General features: G+C 42.3%; 1 protein-coding gene across 1 annotated transcript in view; it reads right to left on the reverse strand.

Moving 5' to 3' along the window:
* sigirr (single immunoglobulin and toll-interleukin 1 receptor (TIR) domain) overlaps positions 1-8,366 on the reverse strand; it is a 22,220-nt gene extending 13,854 nt beyond the window's left edge. The window contains exon 1 of the mRNA XM_064929104.1: positions 8,066-8,366. Within this exon, the coding sequence (XP_064785176.1) occupies positions 8,066-8,135 (70 nt within the window). The 5' untranslated portion in view covers positions 8,136-8,366. The remainder of the gene's footprint in view (positions 1-8,065) is intronic.
* Positions 8,367-11,451: the final 3,085 nt, after the last annotated feature.

Consider the following 11,451-nt stretch of genomic DNA (forward strand, 5'->3'; position numbering starts at 1 on the left):
TACCATGTTATATTTATTCGGTTATTACAATGTTATATTTATTCGGTTATTACCATGTTATTACCATGTTATATTTATTCGGTTAGTACCATGTTATTACCATGTTATTTTTATTTGGTTATTACCATGTTATATTTATTTGGTTATTACCATGTTATTACCATGTTATATTTATTCGGTTATTACCATGTTATTACATTGCTATATTTATTCGGTTATTACCATGTTATATTTGGTTATTACCATGTTATTACCATGTTATATTTATTTGGTTATTACCATGTTATATTTATTCGGTTATTACCATGTTGTTACCATGTTATATTTATTCAGTTATTACCATGTTGTTACCATGTTATATTTATTCGGTTATTACAATGTTATATTTATTCGGTTATTACCATGTTATTACCATGTTATATTTATTCGGTTAGTACCATGTTTTTACCATGTTATTTTTATTCGGTTATTACCATGTTATATTTATTTGGTTATTACCATGTTATTACCATGTTATATTTATTCAGTTATTACCATGTTATTACCATGTTATATTTATTCGGTTATTACCATGTTATATTTATTCGGTTATTACCATGTTATATTTATTTGGTTATTACCATGGCCCCTTGTCTCCCTTCTAGAACACCTGCTCTTTAAACCCATATGGACCCTTCTCTCCCTTCTAGAACACCTGCTCTTTCAACTCATATGGCCCCTACTCTCCCTTCTAGAACACCTGCTCTTTAAACTCATGTGGCCCCTTGTCTCCCTTCTCAAACACCTGCTCTTTAAACCCATATGGCCCCTTCTCTCCCTTCTAGAACACCTGCTCTTTAAACCCATATGGCCCCTTCTCTCCCTTCTAGAACACCTGCTCTTTCAACCCATATGGCCCCTTGTCTCCCTTCTCAAACACCTGCTCTTTAAACCCATATGGCCCCTTCTCTCCCTTCTAGAACACCTGCTCTTTAAACCCATATGGCCCCTTCTCTCCCATCTAGAACACCTGCTCTTTAAACTCATATGGCCCCTTCTCTCCCTTCTAGAACACCTGCTGTTTAAACCCATATGGCCCCTTGTCTCCCTTATTATCCACACCTATATATAGGGAATAGGGTTCTATAGGGCCCTGGTCTAAAGTTGTGCACTATATATAGGGAATAGGGTTCTATAGGGCTCTGGTCTAAAGTAGTGCACTATATAGGGAATAGGGTTCTATAGGGCCCTGGTCTAAAGCAGTGCACTATATAGGGAATAGGGTTCTATAGGGCCCTGGTCAAAAATAGTGCACTATATATAGGGAATAGGGTTCTATAGGGCCCTGGTCAAAAATAGTGCACTATGTATAGGGAATAGGGTTCTATAGGGCTCTGGCCAAAAATAGTGCACTATATATAGGGAATAGGGTTCTATAGGGCTCTGGTCTAAAGTAGTGCACTATATAGGGAATAGGGTTCTATAGGGCCCTGGTCTAAAGCAGTGCACTATATAGGGAATAGGGTGGTATTTAGGACTCAGGCAGAGGACTAGCATCTATAAACAGTACTGTATGACTCAGCAGAGCAGGTGGGCAGTATTGTTGCTGGTTACACAGTGACTGGAACAGGTCAACTTAATGGAAGGTGAAGGTGAACTGGTTTGTTTTTTCACCCAGTTGTTTTTACTTGCAGCTCAGCTCCCTCATGGGGCAAATGGGTACTTTGAGGAATAGCAAATCGCTGAGGAGCAAATGCATCAGATGTAACATTGGAGAAAGTAGGATAATGTGCTGTTCTGTCAGAGCAGAAGCATATGCCTGTGGAAGACAGGACATACAGCCAGATCTTTAAGGGGAAGACAGGACATACAGCCAGATCTTTAAGGGGAAGACAGGACATACAGCCAGTTCTTTAAGGGGAAGACAGGACATACAGTCAGATCTTTAAGGGGAAGACAGGACATACAGTCAGATCTTTAAGGGGAAGACAGGACATACAGTCAGATCTTTAAGGGGAAGACAGGACATACAGTCAGATCTTTAAGGGGAAGACAGGACATACAGCCAGATCTTTAAGGGGAAGACAGGACATACAGTCAGATCTTTAAGGGGAAGACAGGACATACAGCCAGATCTTTAAGGGGAAGACAGGACATACAGTCAGATCTTTAAGGGGAAGACAGGACATACAGCCAGTTCTTTAAGGGGAAGACAGGACATACAGTCAGATCTTTAAGGGGAAGACAGGACATACAGCCAGTTCTTTAAGGGGAAACAGAACGTAGTTCTTTAAGGGAGAGAGGGGGCCATATGAGTTTAAAGAGCAGGTGTTCTAGAAGGGAGAGAAGGGGCCATATGGGTTTAAAGAGCAGGTGTTCTAGAAGGGAGAGAAGGGGCCATATGGGTTGAAAGAGCAGGTGTTCTAGAAGGGAGAGAAGGGGCCATATGAGTTTAAAGAGCAGGTGTTCTAGAAGGGAGAGAAGGGGCCATATGGGTTTAAAGAGCAGGTGTTCTAGAAGGGAGAGAAGGGACCATATGAGTTGAAAGAGCAGGTGTTCTAGAAGGGAGAGAAGGGGCCATATGAGTTTAAAGAGCAGGTGTTCTAGAAGGGAGAGAAGGGGCCATATGGGTTGAAAGAGCAGGTGTTCTAGAAGGGAGAGAAGGGGCCATATGGGTTGAAAGAGCAGGTGTTCTAGAAGGGAGAGAAGGGGCCATATGAGTTGAAAGAGCAGGTGTTCTAGAAGGGAGAGAAGGGGCCATATGAGTTTAAAGAGCAGGTGTTCTAGAAGGGAGAGAAGGGGCCATATGAGTTGAAAGAGCAGGTGTTCTAGAAGGGAGAGAAGGGGCCATATGAGTTGAAAGAGCAGGTGTTCTAGAAGGGAGAGAAGGGGCCATATGAGTTGAAAGGGCAGGTGTTCTAGAAGGGAGAGAAGGGGCCATATGAGTTGAAAGAGCAGGTGTTCTAGAAGGGAGAGAAGGGGCCATATGAGTTGAAAGAGCAGGTGTTCTAGAAGGGAGAGAAGGGGCCATATGAGTTGAAAGAGCAGGTGTTCTAGAAGTGAGAGAAGGGGCCATATGAGTTGAAAGAGCAGGTGTTGTAGAAGGGAGAGAAGGGGCCATATGAGTTTAAAGAGCAGGTGTTGTAGAAGGGAGAGAAGGGGCCATATGAGTTTAAAGAGCAGGTGTTCTAGAAGGGAGAGAAGGGGCCATATGAGTTGAAAGAGCAGGTGTTCTAGAAGGGAGAGAAGGGGCCATATGAGTTGAAAGAGCAGGTGTTCTAGAAGGGAGAGAAGGGGCCATATGAGTTGAAAGAGCAGGTGTTCTAGAAGGGAGAGAAGGGGCCATATGAGTTTAAAGAGCAGGACATACAGTCAGTTATTTAGTTCTATAAATTCCTTGTTTTTCAGTCTCCTCTGATTTCTTTTGACAACTTCAAATCAACCGGAAATGAATACAGGACAACCACAGTGTAGTTCTATAGCAGCCCTAAACACCACTGTTAGCAGACAACCATAGAGTATTGATTTGGTTTAGATGTTGAGTAGTTCTATAGCAGCCCTAAAACACCACTGTTAGCAGACAACCATAGAGTATTGATTTGGTTTAGATGTTGAGTAGTTCTATAGCAGCCCTAAAACACCACTGTTAGCAGTGGGGGGGGGGGAAAAACAGGTCATGAATGTATCTGCAAGCATACACTGCCATAAAGAGCAACAACAGATCCCTTTAGTATAAGCAACCTTTAACCATTTAATCCCCACGCCAGAAAGAACAACAGGAGTACAGAGATCCCCTCACTGTCTGTCAGTTCGAACTACTACAATGACCAGTCGGTCAACATATTCAGGTATGGTAAAGAGCAGGCTAGCTAAGAAGCCCTGGGGGAAGTCCTTAGGATTGGATTCATCTGTTGTACACACAACAGTGTTTCATTTGAACCGCACTGTTTCGTTTCCCGAACATATTTGCCAGGAACAGGTGGTGTGCCGAAAATCTCCCCGAAATGAAACGCTGCCGAACGTGATCAGATATCTAAACAAGCAAGTATGTCGCAGCAATGAAGAATTGAGTGCGTGCGCGTTCACGCGAACTGTTTGCGATGTATTTTTTTTTTAAATAATAAAATCAATCAGATTTCATTCAAGTTTCCTCCTATGTAGTTGTGCTTCCACCTAAAAAACGTAATGTGAAAACGTGCCTGATATTGTAAGAATTGATTCGTGTTGGGCCGCCCCGGGTTTATGGCTTGCGCAACCGGTACCAACGCGTTGCCACTGGCCATTACCGGGGTGAAAGAGAAACGCGCGCATGTATCTCTCAGTACTAGAATGATATCCACTTTCTATGACCTCTCTTCCTCTCTCTGATCTGAGAAGACATGAGCCTGCAACTCTCATCTCCCCCAGCGTTGCACTTAATCATTTATTTCCTTATAGGATCATAGCCGCGGGATGGGCGCTGGAGGTACCGCAACACCCCTGATAAAATACAATACATTTGCCAAAATTATATAATTACTGTCTGTTGATAAAGCAATGAAATAATTCAGAATAGTACATCAAGAGTAGTAGGCATATGATTTAGCCACAGAGGATCAATAGCTCTCTCTTTTGTTATAGTCTAGCTGTGTATTGTGTTTAGCCCAATCACAAGGCATTGCCTATCGTCGGGAACGCACGACAAGTCTGTCTCGGTAAACAAACAGCCTTTAGCAAAATCTCTAATGAAATTAGAGATCTCTAAGAAAAACACAGGTTGGAAAGCAGATGGATCCTGCAGAAAAAAGAAGACAATCTGTCTGTAGGCTACCAAATATGTTATCAACTTCCAAATATACCTATTGAGCCAACAGTATTGTTTTACAAAGTAGAACAAGAGAGAGATAGGATTTTGGCACGAGTGCATCAACCATCGCCGGTGAGTCGGTGAAACTGGAAATCTTTATTGTACAATATGTGTGTGTCTCCACACACCTAGGCTTTTCATATATTCAAGACCAGGTCGTTTTCATTGATCTCAGATTCTCAGGTCGTCAGTGTCAGAGTAGCCTGTAAATGACAGATAATTTATAAAGGTATTAAAAACTATTATGCTAAAATATCCAGTCATCTAATATGATGTAGAATTACATGAAATGCGTGTGTAGCTTCTGTAAGCGCATCTACTACACTGCTCTGTGCCACGGGAGGGTAATTATTGATCTATTTTACATTTATTTCACCTTTATTTAACCAGGTAGGCCAGTTGAGAACACCTTTATTTAACCAGGTAGGCCAGTTGAGAACAAGATCTCATTTACAACTGCGACCTGGCCAAGATAAAGCAAAGCAGTGCAACAAAAACAACAACACCAGAGTTACACATGGAATAAACAAGCGAACATTCAATAACACAATAGAAAAAAAAGAAAGTATATATACAATGTGTGCAAATGGCGTGAGGAGGTAAGGCAATAAATAGGCCAATAGTAGCGAAGTAATTACAATTTAGCAGATTAACACTGGAGTGATAGATGAGCAGATGGCGATGTGCAAGTAGAAATACTGGTGTGATAGATGAGCAGATGGCGATGTGCAAGTAGAAATACTGGTGTGATAGATGAGCAGATGGCGATGTGCAAGTAGAAATACTGGTGTGATAGATGAGCAGATGGCGATGTGCAAGTAGAAATACTGGTGTGATAGATGAGCAGATGGCGATGTGCAAGTAGAAATACTGGTGTGATAGATGAGCAGATGGCGATGTGCAAGTAGAAATACTGGTGTGATAGATGAGCAGATGGCGATGTGCAAGTAGAAATACTGGTGTGATAGATGAGCAGAGATGAGAAATACTGGTGTGATAGATGAGGCGATGTGCAAGTAGAAATACTGGTGTGATAGATGAGCAGATGGCGATGTGCAAGTAGAAATACTGGTGTGATAGATGAGCAGATGGCGATGTGCAAGTAGAAATACTGGTGTGATAGATGAGCAGATGGTGATGTGCAAGTAGAAATACTGGTGTGATAGATGAGCAGATGGCGATGTGCAAGTAGAAATACTGGTGTGATAGATGAGCAGATGGCGATGTGCAAGTAGAAATACTGGTGTGATAGATGAGCAGATGGCGATGTGCAAGTAGAAATACTGGTGTGATAGATGAGCAGATGGCGATGTGCAAGTAGAAATACTGGTGTGATAGATGAGCAGATGGTGATGTGCAAGTAGAGAAATACTGGTGTGATAGATGAGCAGATGGCGATGTGCAAGTAGAAATACTGGTGTGATAGATGAGCAGATGGCGATGTGCAAGTAGAAATACTGGTGTGATAGATGAGCAGATGGCGATGTGCAAGTAGAAATACTGGTGTGATAGATGAGCAGATGGTGATGTGCAAGTAGAAATACTGGTGTGATAGATGAGCAGATGGCGATGTGCAAGTAGAAATACTGGTGTGATAGATGAGCAGATTGTGATGTGCAAGTAGAAATACTGGTGTGATAGATGAGCAGATGGTGATGTGCAAGTAGAAATACTGGTGTGAGATGAGCAGATGGCGATGTGCAAGTAGAAATACTGGTGTGATAGATGAGCAGATGGCGATGTGCAAGTAGAAATACTGGTGTGATAGATGAGCAGATGGCGATGTGCAAGTAGAAATACTGGTGTGATAGATGAGCAGATGGCGATGTGCAAGTAGAAATACTGGTGTGATAGATGAGCAGATGGCGATGTGCAAGTAGAAATACTGGTGTGATAGATGAGCAGATGGCGATGTGCAAGTAGAAATACTGGTGTGATAGATGAGCAGATGGCGATGTGCAAGTAGAAATACTGGTGTGATAGATGAGCAGATGGCGATGTGCAAGTAGAAATACTGGTGTGATAGATGAGCAGATGGCGATGTGCAAGTAGAAATACTGGTGTGATAGATGAGCAGATGGCGATGTGCAAGTAGAAATACTGGTGTGATAGATGAGCAGATGAGCAGAAATACTGGTGTGATAGATGAGCAGATGATGCAAGTAGAAATACTGGTGTGATAGATGAGCAGATGGCGATGTGCAAATAGAAATACTGGTGTGATAGATGAGCAGATGGCGATGTGCAAGTAGAAATACTGGTGTGATAGATGAGCAGATGGCGATGTGCAAGTAGAAATACTGGTGTGATAGATGAGCAGATGGCGATGTGCAAGTAGAAATACTGGTGTGATAGATGAGCAGATGGCGATGTGCAAGTAGAAATACTGGTGTGATAGATGAGCAGATGGTGATGTGCAAGTAGAAATACTGGTGTGATAGATGAGCAGATGGTGATGTGCAAGTAGAAATACTGGTGTGATAGATGAGCAATAAAGTAAATGCATGCAATGATTTATTACAAAGACGCTGTTGTTTTCCTGCGTTCTGGTCCCTCAGAGCCTCGCAGGTCACCACCCTTTTCCAGAACCTTCCCATTTACAAAGTAACCACTGCACAAACACACACTCTGTTTTAACATTTTGTATATGATTTATTATTAACACGGTGGTAGCGCTGAGCTGTATATCCGGGTACGAAGTCCAGATTGGAGCAATTGTCGTCGTTAGTGTCCGACTGGACGAGAGAACTCATGACTGAATGACACTTGAAAGGTTGCAGTGTTGAGAGCCGACAGACGTGTACTTGACATTTGATTGGTTGTCTCTTCTCCAACTGATTGGCAACTGTCTCTTGTCTTCTAATTCTATTTATTTTAATGAGTAACGTATCTTTAAACAGAGATAGGCTGTTCGTTCGACATTATGACGCAAGGAGTCGTCACTTTCGTTCGTTTCCTATTGGCGATAAACAACCTGTGCAAAGAATTTCAAACTACATATAATGTTTATACCGTCTATACTAATGGAATTTGCTAGAAACTCAAATCATATTCTTCAGCAAAAAAACACCTCGCTCGCGCTCTACGCACGATAGCATGCGGTAGAGTTTATAAATTAGACCCCCCCCCCAAAAAAGGTCACATTTTCTGATCGATAAAATAACATATAATTGAATCGGTTTTCCGTTTCATCGATTAAACAATATTGTCAATAGATTAAATGACAGAATATAATCTTACCTCCAGCACACACCGATATCCTGTTCCATAAAGTACATATCAGAATGAAAGCCAACTGTTTCGAAGTCATTTTGTAAGGTAAAATCGTTCTCTTTCCTTCTTATTCCGGGTGTTCAATCGCAAGGCACACGCTATGGTCCTCGGATTATATCGTATCATCCAGCCCCAGTGGATAAAACATTAGGAATTATAGTTAAATAAAAAATAATAACTCCCAAGGCATGACTCGGTTCAACTGCTTGAATGACTTCTGTGTACGGTGGTCACGTGACGTCTCACCTGTTCAAGTCAACCTTCAGAAGTCGGCTATCTGCTTAGTCTACTGGTAGCAAAAGTCCTCCCAACATGCTTAAACGGAACAGGGTTTTTAAAATAAAAGAGTCATACAAGCGAGTTTAAAAACTGTAGGCTTCACACACTGTAACACACGACCCCCCCCCCCCTTTTACCTACAGTAAAAGGTTATGTTGGTAGGTTGTAATGTGGGTCATTGGTAGTAAAAAAAAATGTAAAAGTTGGTCGCTTTTTTGAAAACAAAAATAAATGTCTTGTTAATAGTAATTAAATTAATTTGTTGGGTGCTTAACTTGTCCTATTTCACCTGTACAAATGTATTTTATACACGTGTGAATTGCAAATGTGCTTTTTCCATATCCCAATGCCCTCTGAGACCCTCAGAGAGTGGGGCAGTTTAGTTGGACAGGGTCCAGTATGCAGCTTGAAGGTTTAGAGGCCATGATTATTTTCATCATTGTGTCAAGAGATATAGTGCTAAAACACTTGAACGGCTCTCTTGATCCTAGGTCCTGGCAGAGTTGTGCAGACTCAGGACAACTGAGGTTTGAAGGAATACGCAGATTTAAAGAGGAGTCTGTAATTTGCTTTCTAATAATTGTGATCTTTTCCTCAAAGAAGTTAATGAATTTATCACTGCTGAAGTGAAAGTCATCCTCTCTTGGGGAATGCTGCTTTTTAGTTAGCTTTGCGACAGTATCAAAAAGGAATTTCGGATTGTTCTTATTTTCCTCAATTAAGTTAGAAAAATAGGATGATTGAGCAGCAGTGAGGGCTATTCGATACTGCACGGTACTGTCTTTCCAAGCTCGTCGGAAGACTTCCAGTTTGGTGTGGTGCCATTTCCGTTCCAATTTTCTGGAAGCTTGCTTCAGAGCTCGGGTATTTTCTATGTACCAGGGAGCTAGTTTCTTATTAGAAATGTTTTTAGTTTTTAGGGGTGCAACTGCATCTAGAGTATTGCGCAAGGTTAAATTGAGTTCCTCAGTTAGGTGGTTAACTGATTTTTGTCCTCTGGCGTCTTGGGTAGACAGAGGGAATCTGGAAGGACATCAAGGAATCTTTGTGTTGTCTGTGAATTTATAGCACGACTTTGATGTTCCTTGGTTGGGGTCCGAGCAGATTATTTGTTGCAATTGCAAACATAATAAAATGATAGTCCAGGATTATGAGGAAAAACATTAAGATCCACAACATTTATTCCATGGGACAAAACTAGGTCCAGAGTATGACTGTGACAGTGAGTAGGTCCAGAGACATGTTGGACAAAACCCACTGAGTGGATGATGGCTCCGAAAGCCTTTTGGACTGGGTCTGTGGACTTTTCCATGTGAATATTAAAGTCACCAAAGATTAGAATATTATCTGCCATGACTACAAGGTCGGATAGGAATTCAGGGAACTCAATGAGGAACGCTGTATTTGGCCCAGGAGGCCTGTAATCAGTAGCTATAAAAAGTGATTGAGTAGGCTGCAAAGATTTCATGACTAGAAGCTCAAAAGATGAAAACACAATTTTTAGAAGAAAACGTCTCTTTTTTTTGTAAATATAAATTTGCTATCGTAAATGTTAGCAACACCTCTGCGGGATGCGGTCACTAGTCTAACCAGGAGGTGAGGCCTCATTTAACACAGTAAATTCATCAGGCTTAAGCCATGTTTCAGTCAGGCCAATCACATCAAGATTATATGATCAGTGATTAGTTCATTGACTATAACTGCCTTTGAAGTAAGGGATCTAACATTAAGTGGCCCTATTTTGAGATGTGAGATATCATGATCTTTTTTTTTTAACTTTTTTTTACTAGGCAAGTCAGTTAAGAACAAATTCTTATTTTCAATGACGGCCTAGGAACAGTGGGTTAACTGCCTGTTAAGGGGCAGAACGACAGATTTGTACCTTGTCAGCTCGGGGATTTGAACTTGTAACCTTTCGGTTACTAGTCCAACGCTCTAACCTTTCAGTCACTAGTCCAACGCTCTAACCACTAGGCTACCCTGCCGCTCTTTCAATAATGACAGGAATGGAGGTGGTCTTTATCCTAGTGAGATTGCTAAGGCGAACACGGCCATGTTTAGTTTTGCCCAACCTAGGTCGAGGCACAGACACGGTCTCAATGGAGATAGCTGAGCTGACTACACTGACTGTGCTAGTGGCAGACTCCACTATACTGGCAGGCTGGCTAACAGCCTGCTGCCTGGCCTGCACCCTATTTCATTGTGGAGCTAGAGGAGTTAGAGCCCTGTCTATGTTGGTAGATAAGATGAGAGCACCCCTCCAGCTAGGATGGAGTCCGTCACTCCTCAGCAGGCCAGGCTTGGTCCTGTTTGTGGGTGAGTCCCAGAAAGAGGGACAATTATCTACAAATTCTATCTTTTGGGAGGGGCAGAAAACAGTTTTCAACCAGCAATTGAGTTGTGAGACTCTGCTGTAGAGCTCATCACTCCCCCTAACTGGGAGGGGGCCAGAGACAATTACTCGATGCCGAAACATCTTTCTAGCTGATTTACACGCAGAAGCTATGTTGCGCTTGGTGATCTCTGACTGTTTCATCCTAACATCGTAGGTGCCGACGTGGATAACAATATCTCTATACTCTCGCCAGTTTTAGCCTTAGCCAGCACCATCTTCAGATTAGCCTTAACGTCGGTAGCCCTGCCCCCTGGTAATATAATAATATATCCCATTTAGCAGACGCTTTTGTCCAAAGCGACTTACAAGTCGGCTGGGGCCACTACTTTTACATATGGGTGGCCCCAGCGGGAATCGAACCCACGACGCTTGGCGTTGCAAGCGCCATGCTCTACCGACTGAGCCACACAGGACTATGATCGCTGGATGATTTGTTTTAAGTCTAATACTGCAGGCAATGGAGTTGCCAATGACTAGTGTTTTCAATTTGTCAGAGCCAATGGGGGGAAGCTTTGGCGTCTCAGACCGCATAACGGGAGGAGTAGAGACCAGAGAAGAGGAGGCTCAGACTCCGACTCGCTGCTTAATGGGGAAAACCAGTTGAAGTTTCTGTCGGCTGAATGAGCGACACCGGTTCAGCGTTCCTACAGCATTTCCCTCCAGAAACCGTGAGAAAGTT

The sequence above is a fragment of the Oncorhynchus masou genome, chromosome 22 (genome assembly GCF_036934945.1).
Source record: "Oncorhynchus masou masou isolate Uvic2021 chromosome 22, UVic_Omas_1.1, whole genome shotgun sequence".
NCBI classification, from domain to species: domain Eukaryota; kingdom Metazoa; phylum Chordata; class Actinopteri; order Salmoniformes; family Salmonidae; genus Oncorhynchus; species Oncorhynchus masou.